The 23,398-nt window shown below is 43.3% G+C and overlaps 1 protein-coding gene across 1 annotated transcript in view; it reads right to left on the reverse strand.

Moving 5' to 3' along the window:
• The window catches only part of LOC309544036 (coiled-coil domain-containing protein 66-like), a gene marked incomplete at both ends in the record, with an annotated part of 47,934 nt that extends 24,812 nt beyond the window's left edge, over positions 1-23,122 (reverse strand). Inside the window, 5 exons of the mRNA XM_082276427.1 lie at positions 3,148-3,377; positions 7,060-7,191; positions 9,922-10,071; positions 19,841-19,962; positions 23,031-23,122. Of these exons, the coding sequence (XP_082132553.1) occupies positions 3,148-3,377; positions 7,060-7,191; positions 9,922-10,071; positions 19,841-19,962; positions 23,031-23,122 (726 nt within the window). The remainder of the gene's footprint in view (positions 1-3,147; positions 3,378-7,059; positions 7,192-9,921; positions 10,072-19,840; positions 19,963-23,030) is intronic.
• Between the last annotated feature and the right edge of the window lie 276 nt (positions 23,123-23,398).

A 23,398-nucleotide genomic window follows, 5' to 3' on the forward strand; every position in this document is an offset into this window, starting at 1 on the left:
CCATAGGCCTGAGAAAACATGAATGGGGAAGCAGCCTGATCAATGCGAGGACCCTCAGATAGAACAAACAGGGACGCAGACTCCTGAAATGAAGCTGTAGACCTCTGATAAAAGTCAAATATCTCAAACATCATCTAAAAGATGAAGCACTTTTTTTAAAGAGGAAACCATCTTAGAGAAAGAGAACTGCCAAGTGGCGAGATCATCACCCAGACTATAGCGTTTTTCTATAATCCAGGGGTTGTCCCTTATATGGTCACAGCACTGTTCATTGCTATAATTGGGGGGTTCCTTGGTGCTTTTAGGTCACACACACTCCCAGTAAGCTTTCTAAACATTCATCTCGGTGCACCATGCAGGGGTTTTTCCCCCTCAGGTCTGCTAACTTTCAAGGGGAATTAGGGATACCCTTTATGGTCTTTTTTAGGTCATTATTCTGAGCCCCTATGCCAACTTAAAACACCATGTGCCATATAATTTTACTTCCTTCTGAAGAAGCGGATCAAGAAACCAGTGAAACATTGACAACACAGCGCCCAGAATTCCTTCAATGTCAATTCATTGTATTTTTGTACTTTAAGGTAGTCCGTACATGAATGAATCCGATACAATATTATAGGATATGTGGGTACATAGTATTTAGGTTAGAAATGTACAATCTGGTATATTGTTACTTAAAGTTCATCAGAATCCTAAAATCTCTAAATCTACTGGCATCCACAATCTAAGACAAACCTATCTAGCCCTGTAAAGAATATACATACTATATACATACCTTTTCTGAATGCGATCTGGTTCAGTCTCCAGCAGCGGAAGCTCTGCAGAAGATACAGCCAACAATGGCTGGGAAATGAATGGGATGTGACGTCACCAATAGAGTTAACTATGGGGCTTCGGTTGTTGGCTGCCTGCTCTGCACCCGCCTCCACAGAAAAGCAGCTTCAGACAGCTCAGCGTGGGACCAGATTGGCTTCAAAAAAAGTTATGAATAGCGATTACTTCTTTACCGGGCTAGATAGGTTAGTCCTAAATTGTGGATGCCAGTAGAATTAGAGATTTTAGTATTAGGGTCAATTTCTACTTTAAAGTGGCTGTAAAGCCTCACATATATACAGTGAAGTAAACAGCTTCAGATGATATACAGATGAAGCAAGTCCTCCTACATTGGTTTTCTTGTTTATCTACAGTCTTCTTTTACCTACACACCTTCAAAAGGGCAGAATCCTGTTCTAATCTTTCTTTATCTGTCAAGAGCACAGAAGAGGGGGCGGAGAAGCAACAGTTACAGTGTGTGAGAGCTGATTGGAAGAAAGGAACACACACCCCTCCAAATAGCAAAAGAACGGTGTTCTAAATAGACAAGCTGCGTGCTTAGCTCGCCTGCTCCACACAGAATTTTATCTCTTGTTCGGAAAACTTCTTAGAAATGACTCATGCTAATAACATAGGAAGGAAGCACCAGACAGAAACAACACTTAGAGCTTTGGAGAGAAATAGGTAAACACTACAGATATATGCGCTTTGCACAGATTTAAGGACTGAGGTTTACAACAATCTGATATACAACATGTTACACTTTGCTGTAAATAAAGATACACAGAGTAATCCAACATACATTAAAGTGATTGTAAAGTCTTTTTTTTTGTATAGAAAAAAAAAAAAACAAAAAAACAAACATGTCATACTTACCTGCTCAGTGCAGTGGATTTGCACAGAGCAGCCCCGATCCTCTTCTTCTCAGGTCCCTCTTCGGCACTCCTGGCCCTTCCCTCCCTGGGGGCACCAGAGCTGAGCCGCAGCTCCGTGTACCTATTCACACATGGAGCCGCGGTTTGACCCCACCCCACTTTTTGGCTTACTGACTTTGATCAACAGCAGCGGGAGCCAAAGTCTCAGCCAATCAGGAGGGAGAGTCCCGGACGGCTGAGGCACTCGTGGACATGGCTGGATTGAGAGGGGGCTCAGGTAAGTATTAGGAGGGCTAAGGGGGACTGCTGCACACAGAATACTTTATCTTAATGCATTAAGATAAAACCTTCTGCCTTTACAACCACTTTAAAATACTGTAAGTGGCACCTGAAAAAGCCCCCATTGATTCTAGTTGCATTCCATTTTAGTTGTTCACAAATTATTAGGGATGTGGTACAGAGAGATCGTTTTAAACAGACTTCACACTCCTTTTGTTTTGATGCACCTAGAATGTATTTAATGGATTTAAACTGAATGTTCAGTTGGCAATATAGTTATACAGGCTTACTCATGATGGATTCATATTCCCCCAATATTCATCCCTGCTTAGTGTGTCAAAGCCCCACACTTTAGCTGGAAGGATAGAGGTCCCCACACGAGAACTTTATTATTTGTCAATTGCCTGGGGTCATACACTGAGTGTATGCAAAGCGAATGTGTGGGGTTTGGTCAGTAAATGTCATATTTAAAAAGGGACCTCTGACCTTTAAGTAGTCCCAAACAGTGGGAGATCCCATATGACAGGTTGTTTCTAATATTGGAGAGTAGAGGCATTGGCTACAAAAGAAAAAACACTTTCCTTTTGGGAACACTTCATTTCATACTGTTTTAGTTGAATATTTTCCTTATTGATGGTAATGGGTTTCCTGGACATCAAAATGCCCTAGTTAGGTTTACGCAAGACCCATGTTAACAGTATAAGCCTAAGAACTAGATAATGTCTTTCAGTCACTAGATTCAAGCCTGCCCTGAAGGTCTGTATACGATTGGTTGATTTGGAGAAGCAACTTCAGAAGGTTAATATGTCAGACTTTAACCCATTTTCAACAGCGCAACACAAACGCATGGCAGCCAATGTTTACGCGTTGGGAGCACACCCACTGCTCTCTTTCAGCACAAAGACCGAGCTTTCAAAGATAGCTCTTGGTCGGAGCAGTAGCTTGTGGGACCAGCTTCTGATCATGTGACCACAGTGGTCACATCACATTATCAGCGATCCTTCCCGCCCCCTGGGCGATTGACACTTTTTAATGGGATGCTGGAGCAGGTGGGAAGGGGTTAGTAACTGTGACTGAATGCTCCAACATCAAATCAAAATTTCCTTTAGCAAAAATTGGATAGCAATAGTTGCCACAGATAACCTTGCTACAGGCTAAACAAAGGATGGCCCATACCTACCCAGCTTTCTGAAAACATTCTTCCTCAGCTGACCTTCTTGTTTCTAGCGGTTCTTGTTGGAGCTCAATTATGGCAGAAGCCAGCTGATGATCTGCTGATCCTGGTTGCGAGGAGGAAGGAGGAATTTCAGGCAGCTGGAAGTTAGCACTGTTCTCATACACAGGAGTTTGATTATTGGCCACCTTCTTAAATGAATCAAAATGCATTGCCCAAAGATCTGTTTGCTCGGCCTAAAAAAATGATAGAAGACACAGAAATTAGTAATCACAAATATGGCACTATAACAGCCCATCCATGCACACACAAAAGGTGTGTCTTAATTTCCTTTGTTCTGCAAGCCTTAATGGTGGTAAAACTGAAGACATTAAAAATGAACAAAGCACATCACTGTTTAGTATGTATTTGCCTCAGTCCAAAGCACCAAGTGTCATTTCACTGTGCTGCTGTGTAATGTACCAGATTGCCAATACTTGTTTGAATTTCAATGTGATGGATAATTCTGGTTTATTAGAATCTCTCTATTATGCTGTGTGCAGCTGCTGATGGGTAAAGCCAGATTTTTGTCTTACCTGTAAAAATCCATTTTTTGGAGTTCATGAAGGAATGCAGGAATATAGTAATTCTTGTAGATTTGGATTATACTGCCTCTATCAGGAGGAATTTGAACCATTTGAAACCCCTGCCACTCCCATCAAGCCACTATATTGATCTATGCAATGTAAACAATATTAGAACTTACGTGGAAACAATACTTGTACTACATACAAAAATAAAGTAGGTTTTTTGTACACTCCAAGTCCTCCTGAGGCAGCAGGCATTTGCACCTAAAACATGGAGGCTTAAAGAGGAAGTAAACCCTCCTCTGTAACTTGTACCTATAGGTAAGCCTATGATAAGGCTTACCTATAGGTACAGTAAATATCTCCTAAACATGTAACCGTTTAGGAGATATTTACCTTACATGTAGCCAGTGACGTCACTGGTGCATGCGCTCTGAAGGAACGGCCGCTGGTGCCGTTCCTTCAGAGTCCCATTGGCTCCTGCACGCGGGAGTGACGTCACCGCGTCTCCGGCCAATCAGATGGCCCGGATGCCACGATCCCGGAAGACAGGCGACTGGACATGTCACCCGTCATACAGGTAAGCGGGCGGCACGGCGGGGGCTCGTTCTAAGGCAAGTATTTCATAATGAGCTAGTATCTCATACTAGCTCATATGTTTCACTTTCAGGTTGCAAAAAAAAAAAAAAATGTTACGGGTTTACAACCTCTTTAAGAGACCCCACGTATAAACTATAAACAGAAGAATAAAATGGTCCAATGCAGTCTAATGTTGATAGCATAGGGGTGTTCCAAATACAAGGAGGGTTTTGCAAACATTTTGCTATAGAAGCTTAAGAAAACATTGTCTATATATGTTTTTATAGATTATTTCTTAAAGCGGAGTTCCGGCCTCAAAAACCACTTTGGGCCATCCGCTTGCTGAACATCACCTAAAAAATAAATGGATAGTCCCGATTTTTTTTTTCAATTAATTACCTTGTTATTGAAGAAAATATACTTACCTTTCTTCCACTTCCTCCCTTTGCGGCTGCAGCCCACGCTGTCTGTTCCTGCTTGCATTGACTCCTGGGAGCTGAACATCAGTGCTCCCAGGAATCAATGCGCCTCCACCGGCCCCGCTCGTCACTTCCGGTGTGGGCGCTCATTCCCTGCTAAACAGCTTCTGGGCATGCCCAGAAGCTGTGCAGGGATGACGTGCCTACACCGGAAGTGACAAGCGGGGCCGGTGCAGGGCATTCTGGGACCGAAGGGGACACCAAAGAGGACGCCCTGGCTTCAGCTACCCACACCTGAGATGGCAGCGCTGGAGAAGAAATTTTCAAGGTAAGTATTTCTTCTAAAAAGTAAGTGCAACATGGGACAGTTTAGAGGCTATCCATTGTGAAATGCACTAGCCCTGGCTGTCCCGGGGGTATTTTTATCTCAAAAACGTTTCTGAGGCCGGAACTCAGCTTTAAATGAATAAAAAAAAAAAAAAAAATTGTATACATTTCAACTATTTGGTTTGTAATCCTTAAGCAATAACAAACTAGATATGTCCATCGCATTTAAATTCAAACTAAATTCACCCATCTTCCATATTACACAGAGTAGATCCTCTGAAAATAAATTCCATATACTACCATCAACAGGACAAACATTCAGCAAACATTAAATGTGCAAACTGAATCCTTTATAAATAGACCCCCGAGTGCCGGTTCACATATGTGCGGCTGCGGAGATCGCATGTAATTTGGAGCGCACTGCTCCTTCATTACATGCGATCTCCTGTGCGGATGCGAATTCAGCCATACACTTTGTATGGCTGAAATTCACACTGCACCCGCACCAAAGACGCACAGGAGGCATTTTTTCAGCCGCCTCAAGATCGGATCGCACAGTGGTTCACACTTGTGCGATCCGATCCTGTGCGAACTGTCAGATCGCACTGCGATATGCGATCAAACTGGGGGTGTCGTTAACATTTAATTAAGGATGCACCGAAATTTCGGCCACCGAAAATGGGTTAAAAAAGCCGAAATTAATGGCCGCCGTGAGGAAGGAGGAGGGCGCAGCGCAGGTTTGAAAAGTCCCGCCTCTCAATGTTGTCCCTACTACTGCGATCTGTGCATTAATGAACTAACAGACCGAGCGGGAGGGCGGGCGAGCGGCCGCTAATAGCTGTAACTATGTGAGCCTTCACTTCACTTCCCTGTCAGCGGCACGATGTACATGAATGAACTGACACTCCGGGCGGGAGGAGCGGCCGCTAATAACTATAACTATGTGAGCGCTTCACTTCCCTGTCATGCGGGTATCTCCTCTGACAGGGAAGTGAAGGCTCACATAGTTATAGTTATTAGCGGCCGCTCCCCCCGCCTGGAGGGTCAGTTCATTCATGTACATCGTGCCGCTGACAGGGAAGTGAAGGCTCACATAGTTACAGCTATTAGCGGCCGCTCGCCCGCCCTCCCGCCCAGTGTGTCAGTTCATTCATGCACATATCGTAGTAGTAGTGACATCACCGGGAGGCGGGCGGCCGGCCAGAGGCGCGTCTTTTGAATAATGGACACCGGAGGAGCACCAAAAAAAGAAAAAAAAAAAAAATAGACGGGACGGGGTTGGGGGGAATCTGTGCTTCGGATTATGGCATCGGTGACGGTACTCACCCATCACTGAGAGTGAAAGACAGATACCTAATGGATACGGAGACTATGGTTTGGATTACTTCAAATGGGTCAGCCATGTATCTCGAGAAATATGTGAGGACTATTCCTGGCCTGTTTGATTCTGAACATGTTGATTGAAAGAGCTAAATCACATTGGCCTCTGTTCCATGTTCTTCAATGTCAGAGACGGACAGTCTGTCACTGGCAGTCTCTTCCTATGGTCTGTGTATTGAGGTGTGATGTGGATTCGGTTAAGCCTGTCTGTCCCATTGTTAATGAATTCACATTGTTTCTGTCCAGATGGCTAGATAATTAGTTCAGTTAATTCTATTTCTGTATACAAATTCATCTGCATATTATAATGTAATCAGGCAACCCCTGACCTGTGTGTGGTAATCTGATCAGGAGGGGGATGTCCATGCTATATATAAATTGTGTGAGTTGTTAAATAAAAGAGAAGGTTCCAGAACATGCGAAGTTGTCGGCTAGCTTTGTATGGGGGGCGGCTGGAATAGTTGATATGTTCAAGACTGAAGGAAGCCGTATACTGATGGAACTCCACAAACACAGTGTGGGTCGCGGTTCCGTTACAGCATCTACCCAGGAACACTCTACATAATACGGTCCTGGTATTCATTAATACAGTAGATTGGGGCAGCCAGCATTATATGAATGTCTCTGTAATCCATTTTCATATGTACCTCCTGAATCTTTTGCTTCTCTTGCATTTTGCGTAGCGCATCTTCCTCCCTTTGCTTGTTCAGCTCTTCCAGCCACTTCTTTTGCTGCTGCCGTTTAACAGCACTAAACGCATGATCTAGTGGTGCTGCTTCCTGAAATATAGACACAATAAACAGCTTGGTAATGTTGACTGCAGAACAGGGCATTTTGCTGTAGTTTTAAAGAAGTCACATACAGACAATAGCGTTACAAAAGCAGAACACAGTACAAAGCAATTGGTTTAATGGGAAAGTAAACCCTTACCAATATGTTTTCTTTTTCGTCCACTGAGGCACACAGGAAGTCTTTCACCTTTGGGTTATACAGCCACTAACAAGATAGGACACTGGCACACAAACTGTAGGCCAGCCCAGGATAACCCCCGTACTATCAGCATGCCTCAGTTTGTTGCTAGCATCCTAGGAAGCCAGACATCTTTTCTTCAGCTCTGTGGTAGCACATTTTTTCTACTACTTTGTCTTATCAAGACTCTTCTCTAGGTCATTGCTAAAGCTGGTCTCTTTACTTACAGCTATTCAGCACTGTCACCCTCATCGTTTTGGAGTAATGCTTTCAGAACCCACAGGACTGATTTTTGCAGGGATAGCCTGAAGTGACCTTGGGTTACTGGGTTCCATGTAGGACAATTTCCAGGCTCCATTCTGTACAAAGGTATCTGCAGAGCATTTTCCACATCCAGAGTTGCAGGCACTGCCTCAGCGTTTGTTCTGTCTCTGAACCCTCATTTTGTGAGGAGGCTGACTGGGCTGAGAACAGGTAGAGGAAGAGGGCGCCAACCAGCTAAGGTAAAAATAATGGACAAATACGAATGTAAAATAAAGGGATAAAAACAATAATAAAAAAGGATACGCACACTTGAGGGAGTAAGATAGTACATATCATCGGAAGAGCAGTGTGTTTCACTCGAGCTCTGTGGAGGACGGCTGATGTGGGTGGGACAGAAATGTCTAAGGTGCGAACAGCGGCTGCAGATGAAGTTTATCAGTTGTTCGAGTGCCAGGCTGCTCTGAGGATGAAAGCTGGGGATGGCTGGTGCAAGCTGTCAAGTAGTGTGGCGGCTTCCGGGTGGGGTTGTTTCACTCCGTAGCAGAGTAAGAGCTGTTACGGCTGCTGTCTAACTGAATTGCTCAGTTCTGACAGCTCCCTGAGCAGCTCTCTGCTCTGCCCCCTCCTAGCTCACTGAAGCACTGAGCTGTGGAAGGGCAGGGAACAGCCAGCTCAAGCTCTTGGTGGCTAGCTGAGAGGGTCCAGGCACCTGGCAGATCCCGACTCTGGTCATGACACAGTGCCTGGACCGACATCTGTGACATCAGCAGAGTGCAGACTTCAGCCCACTCTCTGCTCAAAAAAAGGGTCACAGGAGTGCAGAACGAACTGCACTCATGTGATCCATAGGAGATGTACAGCCAAACGAGCATTGGCTGTACATCTCCTTTAATGCATTCTATGCATCAGGATAAAAAAAAAAAAAAAAAAAAAACCTTGTGTGCAGCAGCACCCCTCAGCCCCTCTAATACTTACCTGAGCCCGTCTATCCAGTGATGTTGCAGGAGTGTCCCAGCTGCCCTGAACTCCCCTCCTCATTGGCTGAGACAGCAGCGTGGCACGATTGGCTCCTGCTGCTGTCAAAGTCAGCCAGCCAATCAGGAGAGAGAGAGGGGTGGGGGGGGCCAGGGCTCCGTGTCTCAATGGATACAGGGAACTGTTACACGGCTTGGGTGCCTCCATAGCAAGCTGCTTGCTGTGGGGGCACTTAAAGCAGAGTTCCACCCAAAAGTGGAATTCCCTCTCTTTTGCTCCCCCCCCCCGGTGCAACAACTGGCACCTTTAGGGGGGGGGGGGGGGGGTACCTGTTTTTTGACAGGTACCCTTCCCCACTTCTGGGATACGGCGCAGGTAAGTGTCCTAATATTGGAGGGGGTGGAGGGGAAGGCGGAACTCTGATTTAACAAGAGGGAGAGGCCTGGAGAGCCGAAGAGGGACCCGAGAAGAGGGGGTCCGGACCACTCTGTGCAAAACCATTACCTAGAGCAGGTAAGTATAACAGGTTAAAAAAAAAAAAAAAACACACACACGACTTTCCATAACTTTAAGTGGTTAAACTGACCTCATTTGCATAATGAAGTTCATCCCTTTGATCTGAAAGAACCAAATGATACAATGTTTCTTTATATTTCTCAGCGCCGAGCAATTTTGCCTGTTTTTTTTTTTTTTTTTACAGCTGTGAGCACGGGACTGCTCTGCACTGTTACATGAATCGCGGAAACGCTGGATTAAGATCGAGAGGGGTGTTAAATCGATTTTTTAACAACCATGCAACTCTACCAGACGGTAAAGACTTCTCGTGTTTCTCAATGGATGAAAAATAAAACACAATTTGTGCTTGAATTCTTGTAAGCCACCAACTCCCTGTGCTCTCTGCTTGTGTTGCTCTGTTATCACCATTGTTCCTAGCTGTAGACCACAACACATCACCCCTATGAATATGGTTATCATCCTAGGACAGGAAGTGTGATTTTCATGTGAAAAAGGGGAAAAGAAAGCGCCCCCCAACAAATCACAAGAATGATTAAAGCACCAAATAAAATAAGCCTAATAATCAGAAATTTTGGAATTTCTATTTAGGTTGGGATTAAAAAAATTCAATTGTAGGTTCCCTTTTTTCAAAGAATTGTTGCTGGTCTTCGAGTGGACATTTTTTTTTTTTTTTTTTTTTAAATACTTTTTCCACAATGCTAAAGTTTTACTTTATAACAGATTTGCAAACACTTTTTGACTATAATGTCTCAAGCACATTTAGTAGCTGAATGCAGTTACCATACCCCTAGAACAAATGCACTCCGGATCGCGGCGGGGAGCTCAGGAGAGCTGAAACTTGATGCTCTATCAATAGGTGAGTAATCAGTTGTCTCTGTGCCAGGGGAGGTCTTAAACAGGGAATCCGGAGTAGTGTATTCATTCAGAGGTGTATTCTGGAAAAAGAAGCAGCATTTAATAAGTGTCAATGTTAAATAATTTCCTTAACTTCTGTTATACCTAAACCAAAATGAAGTAGCAGCCGCACAATATTGAGTTTATTACCTTTGCTTCCCCGCTTTGCTCAACTGCTAACACTAAATAGAACCCTGACAAATGAAGAGGGCTGGCTATCTCTGTCCCAGTCTGTTTAACAGAATTTATATGAGGTGTAAATAAAGACTATGCAGGTACTTAAACTTGCTGTATATGAAATGCAAGAAATGATGATGTAATGAATACATAACTGGATTAAATGGCGGTTTAGGGAGGAGGAAGAAGAAAGAAGAAAGAAGAAGAAAGAAGAAAGAAGAAAGGGATTTGCAATGTAAAAGTATAGCATTATTGAAAAGGTTTATAAACCGAAAAAGGAGACCGCTTACTACCAAAACTATCCATATACCGTATATGAAAGTAGCACTATTGTTTATGCCTTCCTGTATATACTAGCTGACATCTGTACCAGCAATTTTGACGTCAAATTTCAATTTAGTTTTAGTCATAGTTTGACTAAAACGCCATTTTACTTTTAGTTGTATTTTGGTCATCTGAATTGTTTATTAATTTATGGTTTGAAAATCAGTACATTTCAGTGGATTCAATTTAATGGGTTTAGTTAAATTGCAATGCATTATTTAAAGGGTTAGTAAACCCAGGACCCTGCATTCACTATATCTGGTCTCCCACAGTACACAGAAAGGTAATTTTAGTAAATAAAACTGCTAAATACCTTTTCTCATCATCAGTAAATAGCAGTCTTGTGACTGGTTAAAGCTTATAGGAGTTTGCTGGACAGTGCTGATCACATGCACCCCCCCCCCCCCCCCAAAAAAAAAAAAAAAAAAAAAAAAAAACTAACTATCAATACACACAAAAACTGAGCATGTCAGAGGGACTCCAAAGGCTCTGTCTTATCAGGAGATGGATTGGGGACTGTGAAGGGGAGGATCAGATAAGACAGCCTTTTTACATAATGCAGAGGATTAACCCCTTCTTTTCCACCATGGGTATAACAAGCATGCTTAACTGCATATACAGACTACTTTTGCAGGTTTTGTAACACTAAGCATTTCTCTAGAATTGCCAAACTCTTTAAATACTCCTGGAGTAAAAATCGAATAAAACATGTTGTTATGTATGGTATTAAGGTTTGAACATGCACGACAGATACAGATTTAGCCGTTGAATGGCTTAATAAGACCAAGTTTCATAAGAAAAAAAAAAAAAAAGAATATTGCTTTTGGAAAAACAGAAGTGCAACTTTAACTGTAAACTCTATTGGCTGTAATGCCATTGCAAACAAAGAGAAGAGCCGCTCAGGTGTAAGTTCAAAGCCTGGTGCAGGTCGGATCTATGCTTGTAATGCCATTGCACACATTACTTGAATATACTACCAACATTAAAATAGGGGGGGAAAAAGAAAAAGAAAAAGAAAAAGAAAAAGAAAAAGAAAAAGAAAAAGAAAAAGAAAAAGAAAAAGGACTCCTTACCTGGCAGTGCAGTGTTATTTTTACGTCAAATTTAAATTTAGGTTTAGTTATCTGAAATGTTTTAGTCAAATAAAACATTTTCTTTTAAAGATATGTTTATTGAAGTCTCCAAGTATTTTACAAGGAAAACAAAAACAAACTGGGTACAACACAACCCATCTATGTCATCTATTCAAGGAGCGGGATGTCTCTCTCTCCCCCCCTCCCACGGCCCGCCCGTCCCGTGAGACCTGGGCATCCTACCTCCACGGCCGAAGAAAAGACCCGGGTCTCTATGTAAAAAAACCCGGAAGTGATGTCATGACATCACTTCCGGGTACTCTGCGCCGAATTAAAAAAAACTGACAGCATTCAAAACAGCCAAACTTGGCGTTTTGAATGCTTTTCAGTGCCGAGGAGGGGTTTGGGGTCTTATAGACCCCCAGATCCCTCCACAAGGAGTACCTTTATAAAAAAAAAAAAAAATATATGTATTTTTTTTACATGTCCGAAAATACCAGCTGATATCGGCCGATACCGATATCTGATGACCAAAAGATCAGTATTGGTCTCGGAATTTAAAAAACGATATCGGTCGATCACTAAATTTAATCGCTGGAGATCCAACGCTGCAGATCAGGGATCGTAAGAAGCTCATTCAACATAGGGTTGTACCAAAGTGGGTTATTAGGAGACGCAGCCCATACATCCTTAGAAAGGCGAGTCAATATAGTATTAAAGAGAGATAGTGTGGTTCTCAGCATAGACATCCCGGGGCAAGTAGGTAATTGCCTGCGATAAATAATATTATGTAAGGATTCAAAAGGATGAAACTATGGCAGCTTCAGTTGTAGTACAGGCATTAAGCAAAAAGGTGGATGCAACCAATCATGCATCTCCACTAGCTGGGAAGCCAGGGAATACAAATAAAAATTTGGGAAAGGCCAAAAACCTGCCAAATGAGAGGGCAATTTCAAAATCTCCAAGGCCATCCTGGGTGCACGACGAGTCCATAGAAAACTCATGCAAATGGAATCAATTAGCCTAAAAAGCATTTTTGGGGTTTTACATGGAGAGTTGGCCATCACATATAGGAGTTTTGGTAAAAAAAATAATCTTCGGCAAATTGACTGTGCCCATAAGATCTAATGGTAGATCCATCCGTTGGCTTGTTGACTGTTGCAATTTAGTAATGACAGGGCACGGGTTGTTTAGTACATAAGAACTCACTCCCAGATACCGGAAGGAATTTGTAATCTGGAGTTGTGAAAACGGATGCACCACCTGCTCAGCCCCTGGGTCCAACAGAAAGACTGGATTTGGCCCAATTTTCCCAGAATCCTGAGTAAATACCAAAAGGTCTCCATTTCTTGCAACAAGGAACATAAAGAGGCAGAGGGGTCAGCCAAGTATATAAAGGTGTCATCTGCATATAGTGAAATTCATTCCTCTATAGTGCCAACAATTAGGCCTTGTATAGAGGATGAAGATAGTATACAGACAGCCAGCGGCTCAGTGGCCGGGGCAAACAATACTGGAGATAAAAGGACATCCTTGGCAAGTTCCTCTTGAAAAGGAAAAAAGGTAGGGGAAATAAAAGTATTGACATGAACCGTGGCCTACAGCTTTATAGGAGCTGTATCCAAGCAAGTATCCAGGATCCAAATCCATGTAGCTGAAGCACTTTAAAAAGATATGGCCACTCCACACTGTCAAATGCTTTACAAGTACCTAACGAGGCTATAACATGAGTGGTGGAGTGTCCATGGGGGTACTGCAAATTTTGAAAAAGTCTACGTATATTAATTCTTGTAGAGTGACCTGGAATAAATCCCCCTTGATCACTTTGCACCAGAGTAGAGACCACCTTATTCCAGCGATTGGCAAGTACCTTCGCTAAGATTTTTACATCTACATTGAATAATGAGATTGGTCTGTAAGCATCACACTCTAGCGGGTCCTTCCGTGGCTTGAGGATGACGATAGGAGGAAGGATACCCTTCAAGGCCGCATCGAAGGTCCAAAAAAGATGGGGGCTCAACAGATGACTAATTTACTATACCACTCAGTGGGGTACCCATCTGGGCCAGGTGTTTTGAGAGAGGACATTTGAGCTATCCCTAGTTCCATTTCCTCGACAGTGAGAGCAGCATCCAATTCCTGACTACTACTCTCACTTAAGGAGGGAAGGGATATATATATAAACCAGATAGGCCGTTAAAAGATTCTCTGTATACTAAACAGTAGAGCTGTAAACTTGAGTATAGAAAGTTGTGAAAGCTTCCAAAATTTTTCAGGGAGTATCCACCACTGTATCAACAGAGATAGGAATTCAGGGAATAGATGTAGGTGCATATTCTGGACGCACCAGGTAAGCTAAGCAAACGTCCAGCTTTATTGCCGTGGCCAAAAACTTTGAGAGGTATACAGCATGCTTTTCTTAGGGAGATCTAGAAGACAAAGCAGTTGGGAAAAAAAGTATTTAGTCAGCCACCAATTGTGCAAGTTCTCCCACTTAAAGATAAAAGAGGCCTGTAATTTTCATCATAGGTATACAACTATGAGAGACAAAATGAGAAAAAAAAAAAAAAAAAAAAAAAAAATCACATTGTCTGATTTTTAAAGAATTTGTAAATTATGGGGGAAAATAAGTATTTGGTCAATAACAAAGGTTCATCTCAATACTTTGTTATATACCCTTTGTTGGCAATTACAGGGGTCAAACGTTTCCTGCAAGCCTTCACAAGGTTTTCACACACTGTTGGCTGGTATTTTGGCCCATTCCTCCATGCAGATCTCCTCTAGAGCAGTGATGTTTTCGGGCTGTCGCTGGGCAACACGGACTTTCAACTCCCTCCAAAGGTTTTCTACAGGGTTGAGATCTGGAGACTGACTAGGCCACTCCGGGACCTTGAAATGCTTCTTAGGAAACCTCTCCTTCATTGCCCGGGCGGTGCGTTTGGGATCATTGTCATGCTGAAAGACCCAGCCACGTTTCATCTTCAATGCCCTTGCTGATGGAAGGAGGTTGTCACTCAAAATCTCACAATATATGGCCCCATTCATTCTTTCCTTTGCACGGATCAGTCGTCCTGGTCCCTTTACAGAAAAACAGCCCCAAAGCATGATGTTTCCACCCCCATGCTTCACAGTAGGTATGGTGTTCTTTGGATGCAACGCAGCATTCTTTCTCCTCCAAACACGACGAGTTTAGTTTTTCCCAAAAAGTTCTACTTTGGTTTCATCTGACCATATGACAATTCTCCCAATCTGCTTCTGGATCATCCAAATGCTCTCTAGCAAACTTCAGACGGGCCCAGACATGTGCTGGCTTAAGCAGGGGGACACGTCTGGCACTGCAGAATTTGAGTCCCTGGCGACATAGTGTGTTACTGATTGTAGCCTTTGTTACTTTGGTCCCAGCTCTCTGCAGGTCATTCACTAGGTCCCCCGGTGTGGTTCTGGGATTTTTGCTCACTGTTCTTGTGATCATTTTGACCCCACAGGGTGAGATCTTGCGTGGAGCCCCAGATTGAGGGAGATTATCAGTGGTCTTGTATGGCTTCCATTTTCTAATAATTGCTCCCACAGTTGATTTCTTCACACCAAACTGCTTGCCTATAGCAGATTCAGTCTTCCCAGCCTGGTGCAGGTCTACAATTTTGTTTCTGGTGTCCTTCGACAGCTCTTTGGTCTTGGCCATAGTGGAGTTTGGAGAATGACTGTTGAGGTTGTGGACAGGTGTCTTTTATAATATTAACAAGTTCAAACAGGTGTCATTAATACAGGTAACAAGTGGAGGACAGAGGAGCCTCTTAAAGAAGAAGTTACAGGTCTGTGAGAGCCAGAAATCTTGCTTGTTTGTAGGTGACCAAATACTTATTTTACCAAGGAATTTACCAATGAATTCATTAGAAATCCTACAATGTGATTTCCTGGATTCTTTCCCCCCCCCCCATTCTGTCTCTCATAGTTGAAGTGTACCTATGATGAAAATTACAGGCCTCTTTCTCTCATCACAATTGGTGGCTGACTAAATACTTTTTTACCCAACTAAAGCTCATAATTCCTACGAGAGTGTGTAACCAGGCAGCACGAGTGTGGGGTCGGTATTGTAGGCAGCCTCTGCCTGTAACATGGTATACTCAAGGTCTTCAGTACACACGTGGTTATTCTTTCAGAGTATACCAGTCACTGCCATAAAGGCTCCACGGAATGAGACCTTAAAGGCCTCCCACTCTGTAGCTGGGGCTGTGGTATTAAGATTTATTTTCCAGAACTCAGGTATATCCCCAGAGCATGTTTCGGAAACTGTCTGATCCTCCAACTACTGGGAATTAAAGCGCCACAAGGCCGGGCTAGTTGGGGGGGGGGGGGGGGAGGTTAACCTCCAGCAGGAGGGGGCATGGTCAGACTCCCTGAGGAAGTATAGCGGTTGTAGAAATAAAAGGAAGAGTCAATTGAGGGGGTGAAGGCTAGGTCGATGCATGACGTGGTACGAAAGGAGTCTGCATGGCAGGTAAATTGTCGTCTGGATGTTTCCACCTCCACACATCAATCAAATCGTTAACACGTATCCAATCTAGGAGGGCTTGAAATATTTTCCCTTCACCCTGCAAATGGTCCATAGAGGGGTCAGAGATTGCATAAAAGTCTCCCAGGTATAGTAACGGACCTCTAGTGTGAGTGATGACATTTTGGTCACAATTTCTGCTGAGAAAGGGGGAGGGACATAAATATTGATCAGGGTCAGGGAGGTTGGCCCAATCTGTAAAGACAGAAGGGAGAAGCGACCCCGAGTCAGTTTTACACTGGAACAAATACCAGCTACTAGCAACATGCTATAAAGAAGGCAACATAGGTCATAGAGTAGTCATAAGGGTGAGAAGTAGTATAGGCCACCATCCAGGGTAGAGACAGGTCAGTGGATGAGGAGTTGCAAGAGGGGAATCTCGCCATCTTTGAGAGCGTTGTGAGCATCCAAAACTCAGATCCAGCCAGGAGGAGGCATCCACGGAACTGAAGAAATGGGCCTTGCCTGCAGAAAGGACTTTATTCTTTGCTGGGTGTACCATAGAATACTGGAGCTCTTGATCTCATAATCTGGCCTTGACGGACGTGAAGGAAGCGTATTGGCGTCCCACTTCTGCGGAAAATCTGGAAATATGTGAATGATTTGGCCATTAAAGCGCAATTCACCCCACACTCTCACAGCTTGCAATAAGGCCACTTTATCTTGAAAATTAGGGATCCGGGCTATGATAGATCTCAGAGAAGCGCCCGCCACAGGAGGGCGCAGGGGTGTACAATGTGCACACACAATGGCAAATGTAGTCGGAAAAGCCTCAGAGCTGAGGGGGTCTTTCAGGGAGGTGTATAGGAAGGATTTAGAGAATTCCCTTATGACTTTTCAGGGAAACCCACAAAGCGCAAATTGTTACACCAGGACCCAGTTTCTAAGTCACCCACTTTGGCTTGGAGTGCTGCTAGTTCACTGGAGGTGTCACGCACAGACAGACACAGCTCGAGGGGTCAGGGAATCCACCACATTGCTAATCCGCTTCTCTGTAACCCCAGTATGGTCATACAGGTTCTCCACATCTTGTTTAAAGGAGTGAAAAGTCTAATTATATAAAATAATATATCACATACATACATACATACATACACACACACACACATTATATTATATATAGTTTCTATTTTTGTAGTCAAGGTAGTCTTACATTGGATCTGGACTGTCCTCAGGGCCGTGCTGTGAGACAGTAGATGCAGAAGATACAATCTGGGACCGAGACGGAAAGTCACCCCGTGCAGCCAACAGAGGTAACGAGGAGGTAGCTGAGGAGGAGAGGCTGTCAGCGCCATCTTGCTGGAAGTACTTGTCCAGCTTTTCGGCCACTGCAGGAGGTTTGTTCGAGCCGTATTTCACCATGGTGGTGGCTCAGAAGGTGCACGCAGCCAGGAGGAAGCTGTTGGGGGTAGAATGGGCGGAATCGGTGCAGAATGGGTTGTAGGATGGCAGAGAAAGCACAGAGCTCCGGGTTTAGTGATCCGCTCGGTCTGCCATCAAGCCACGCCCCCCTTAGTCAACTAATAAATGTGTTCATTTAGTCAAAGAAATAACACTGTACTGTACTAAACAGCAAGGCTAAGAACACATTGCTCAACAATGAAAATCTCCATCGCAGGATGCCAGTGGCCAGGCTTTGAACAATCAAGTACAGTGGGGAAAAATATATGATCCCCTGAAGATTTTGTAAGTTTGACTACTTACAAAGAAATGAAGGGTCTATCATTTTTAACATAGGTGTATTTTAAATGATTGAGACATAATTTCAACCAAAAATCCAGAACAAAAACAGGATATAAATGTTATAATTGAGTTGCAGTTCAATGAGTAAAATAAGTATTTGATCCCCAAGCAAAACATGACTTAGTACTTGGTGGAGAAACCCTTGGTGGCAAGCACAGAGGTAAGACGTTTCTTGTAGTTGGTTACCAGGTTTGCACACATCCAGGAGGGATTTTGGTCCACTCTACTTTACAGATCTTCTCTAAATCCTTAAGGTTTCTTGGCTGTCGCTTGGCAACTCAAAGTTTCAACTTCCTCCATAAATTTTCTATAGGATTAAGGTCTGGAGACTGACTAGGTCACTCCATGACCCTAATCTGCTTCTTCTTGAGCCACTCCTTTGTTGCCTTGGCGGTATGCTTTGGGTCATTGTCATGCTGGAAGACCTATCTTCAGTGTTCTGGCTAAGGGAAGAAGATTCTCATCCAAGATTTTACAGTATATGGCCCCGTTCATTTGCCCCTCAAGTCGGCCTGTACATTTAGCAGAAAAACAGAACCAAAGCATAATGTTTCCACCTCCGTGCTTGACTGTAGGGATGGTGTTCTTAGGGCCAAAGTCAGCATTTTTCTACACAGCGAGTCGAGTGAATGCCAAAGAGCTCAATTTTGGTCTCATCTGACCACAGCACTTTCTCCCAATCCTTCTCGGAATCATTTAGATATTGATTGACAAACTTCAGATGGGCCTGTACATGTGCATTCTTGAGGAAGGGGACCTTGCGGGTGCTGCAGGATTTCAATCCATGGCGGTTTATTGTGTTACTAATGGTTTGTTTGGGGGGGGGGGGGGGGGCAGAAGAAATTTGGCCCCAACTTGAGATCATTCACAAGCTGCTCCTGTGTAGTTCTGGGCTGATCCCTAACTCTTCTCATGTTCATCCTGACCCCATGAGGCAAAATCTTGCATTAAGCTCCAGACCAAGGGTGATTGATGGTGATTTTGTATTTATTCCATTTGTTAATAATCGCTCCAACAGTTGTCTCCTTCTCACCAAGCTTCTTGCTGATGGTCTTGTAGCCCATTCCAGCCTTGTGCAGGTCTACAATATTGTCCCCAATTTCCTTTGACAGCTCTTTGGTCTTGCCCATGATGTTAAGGTTTGAATGGAAGAAAGAACACAAGCACATGCTGTAGCCAGTCTGTGGGAGCCAAAATTATTGTTGGTTGGTAGGGAACCAAATACCTATTATTAATCTCACTGAAATGCAACTCAATAACATTTGTATCATGTGTTTTTTCTGGATTTTTGGTTTATATTCGTTCTCCATCATTAAAAATACACGTGATAAAAACCTGCAGGGGACCCAATAATTATTTCCCCAACTGTATTTAAAAAAAGAAGTGTAGGACAGATAAAAAAAAAAAAAAAAAAACACACAAATACTCCTGCCGCCTCCAAGACAGAGAGCTGAGTGATCAAAGACCAATGATCACTCTGAGCAGAGAGCCGATGACTGTCACTCGACAGCTCTCTGCTGTGCCACTCCAGCACTGACTAGAGTGCCAGGATGCGCAGGGGGTGGGTGCAGATTGCTCTCAGCAGCACACAGAGAAGCAGAGAAAGCTGCCGCCTAGGCATCTGGGTGCCTCCCAACATGAAAGTCGGGATCCCTCCAGAGTCTGGACTGGCTGAGTGACGTCAGCTGACTGCGGACTTTAGCATGCTGTTGGCTCAGTGATAGGTCATAGGAGGAGTGCAGAACTAAGTACCCTCCTGTGACTCAAAGGTGAAGTAGGACCAAAAAATCTTTGACCCTATTTCTCCTAATAAATAATAAAATGAGCATTATATTAAGCCCCAAGTGACTTCTGTAGCTGCAGGCATTATGGGCCATTTAACATCAAATTTCACTGACTTCAGGCAATTGCTAGACAATAAGTCAATGTACACTTCCTTACTTTTGGAAGATCAGAATAAGGTGTCCTTTCTAAAACAGAAGATTCTATCCCCTCACGATGCCTAAAATTGATTCCTTCTTGATCAGCTTCCTTCAGTTGCTTCTTTAAAGCCACCTGTTCATCTACAGGAAAGCAAAAACAAAAAAGCACTAGAAAATGTCAAGTTGGATCACAAAAAAAAATGATCAGAGCTTTGGAGGAGGAGACCGCTAGAATGAAAAAAAAATAAATAAATAAAAAAAATACATTTCAAAAGAAAACCATTTAGCCCCCATTCACACTGGGGCGACGCTACTTCGCACCGCGACCTCCGAGGTCGCGGTGCGAGCAGCGCGCCGCTACCTCGGAGCGGCCGCCACGGACTTCGTAACGTTGAAGTCTATGGCGGTCGCCTCCTGGTCGCCCCAAAGAAGCTCCGGACCCTTTTTCTGAGTCGGAGCGACTTGTGTCGCTCCTATCAGAACGGGTCCGCAGCTTCCCTATGGGAGGCGACCTGTGAGGCGACCAGGTCGCCTCACAGGTCGCCCCAGTGTGAACGGGGGCTTAAAGTAACTGTTGTGAGCAAGAGTTTAGTGAATTGCAGCAACAAGAAACCGCAGATTACTGAGGTTGGAATTGCAGGCCTGTGCAAGGAGCAGTAGGTGCACAACTCATACTCAACTCATGACCACTGAAACTATAATTGACTGTTCGCAGTTGTTCATACAGGCAGCCAGTGATTACCTGTAGTTAGGAACAGATGATCATGGCTGGACACAGACAGCCAGCCCTTTGCCTGTCATTGCTTTGCATAGGCTGAGTTGCTGCAGCTCCTTGCACCCAAACTGTCATTCCAGCCACAGGAATTTGCAGTGTGTGCTAAATGACCATGTGAATGTACGCAAGACTTGCCTACTAAAGGGATGTAAAGCAGCCAGCATCTACAAATATAGTATCTTAATTAAAAATGTGCATCTGATAAACCCTTGCACCAATATCATATGATATACAAAAACTGGAACTACAACCATTTAATTTCCCAAGATCTATGCTTTAAGAAAATAAAACGTTTGGGGGTTTTAAACAAATAATCTTCAGGCCTAAGAGGATTTTTTTTTTTTATAAATGTATGCTGGCAGCAAAATTGAAGTACTAGACTGTAAAACCATGCGATTCCTGCCTAATTGAATACCAAAAGCAGGAAAAGCTGGTTCATGAAAACATTTTTCATGAAGAATGTAACATGCCTCCTCCTTATTGTCTTGTGCAAGTCAGTGTAAGTGCAGGTTTACACTGGTAAAAGGTCAGATGTGACTTGAGTCGCATGACGGGAAATCACATTTTCAGTTATGCCCGTTCACATCAACACGACTGTGTGGTGCAATTTTGGAAGTTTCCTGTGCTACATTGGTGCGATTTGGCTCCGTAAAATATGCTAACTACATCCAAAGTTGCAAAGTCACTCTACTTATTCACATTGAAAAATCACATCTCATTGTGAACAGAGGCTGAATTTACTTTCATTGTCATTATTATTATTATTATTATTATTATTATTATTATTATTATTATTATTATTATTATTATGGCAGAGACATATTCCAGGAAACTATAGGCCAGTCAGCCTGACATCAACAGTATAAAAATATTGGAGGGGATAATGGACTATATCTAAGAATTTGCTGAGGACAACAGTATCATTAGTAGTAATCAGCATGGGTTTACAAAGGGACGTTTCTTGCCAGACCAATCTGTTAACATTCTACGAGGAGGTGAGGAGTGAACTAGACAGGGGGAGGCCTGTTGATGTGGTGTATCTGGATTTTGCAAAGGCGTTCAATACAGTTCCTCATAAACGCTTAATCTACAAGCCAAGGACTACAGGCACTGACCACAAAGTTTGTTCTTGGATAGAAAACTGGTTACAGGGGCGTGTCCAAAGGGTGGTGATAAATAACGCGTATTCAGACTGGTCTGGAGTGGTAAGTGGAGTAACCAAAGGCTCGGTCCTGGGACCAATTCTGTTCAATTCATTCATGAATATAGATGAGGAATTATTAGTTCAATGTCAGTTTTCGCAGATGACAAAAATAGGCAGGGCAATAACTTGACATCACGACACAGAAATCTTACAGAAGGACCTGAACAAAATAACAAGAGTGGGTAACAATATGGCAAATGAGGTTTAATGTGGAGAAATGTAAGGTAATGCATTTGGGGGCTAAAAACAAACGCAAACTACTCACAGTGGGGGGGGGGGGGGACCTCTGGGGAAATCAAGGATGGAGAAAGATCTGGGGGTCCTAGTGGAAGATAGACTAAGCAATAGCATGCAATGTCAAGCTGCAGCTGCCAAGGCTGGCAGAATATTAGCATGCAAAAGAAGGGGATATTTTCCAGAGAGAAAACTATAACCCTTCCACTTTATAAAACCCTGGTCCGGCCACATTTGGAGTTTTCTTTCCAGTTCTGGTCACCAATCCTCAGAAGGGATGTGTTGAACTGGAGAGTCCAAAGAAAGGCAACTAAACTAATTAGGGGAGTGGAAGACCTTAATTAGGAGGAGCGATTACACGGGCTTATCTTATTCTCCCTGGAGAAAAGACGCCTGAGAGGGGACATGATAGCAATTTACAAATACCTCAATGGCGATCTCAGCATAGGAAATAAAAATGTAGTCTAAGAGAGTGTAAGAGGACACGTGGCTACACAATGAGATTAGAGGAGAAGAGGTTTAACCTTAAGCTGCGTAGGGGGTTTTTCACTGTCAGGGCGGTAAGTAGTACAAATGGGGATCAACCAATTTGTAAAGGGGTTTTAGTGGCAGTAAACTTCCAGCAGATTCTTGTAATGTGTTTGCAATCTCAGACTAGCTGCTGAAGCATGTCTTTAGTCTCCAACAACTCCTGTCTGCAGTAATACATTCAATAAATATTATTATGTTTGAACACATATCAAGGTTCCCCATATCAAGAAAGCGAACCACCACTGACCGGCTGAAACAGAGCCATACCGGGAAAGGCATTGCCACTGTCTATAAACAGGAACAGGGTTTTAAGGCTTAGCCAGCAAAAGGCTAGTTAGTGGAAAGTCATCCTCTTTGTTTGAACAGGGTCAAACCACCATTGAAGCTATCAGTGTTTCTTCCTATGTACACAGCTCAACAAAGAAACAGCTATGGCAACAAGGAGGGTAAGGCAAAGTACCGTACCTAGCTCACGCTTCCACTGTGCTTTCTTTGCTTCCTGCAGACTTTTGTCTTTCTCCCGTTCTCCAAGATTACTGAACAGGCTTCCCGTTTGCCTAAATAAAAAAAGAAAAGAGTATTTCTCAAACAAAAAAATTAAAAGTAAAAAACAAACAATTAGTCTGGATTCACACATATGCGGCTGCATTTTTAGTGCAGCAGTCTGGTTCTGTTCACCGGTTCAGGTGCAAATTTTTACCTGAATCAGAACCAAAAATTGCACAGGAAACTTTTTAAAACCGCCCCACACGTGTGAACAGGCTCCTTTGAAAGCCGGTCTGCTTCACATGTTATGCGAATTAGATGCGGTTAATAATGGATTATATTCACAT

Source organism: Pelophylax lessonae, assembly GCF_965119305.1.
Source record: "Pelophylax lessonae genome assembly, contig: HAP1_SCAFFOLD_694, whole genome shotgun sequence".
Taxonomy (NCBI): Eukaryota; Metazoa; Chordata; class Amphibia; order Anura; family Ranidae; genus Pelophylax; species Pelophylax lessonae.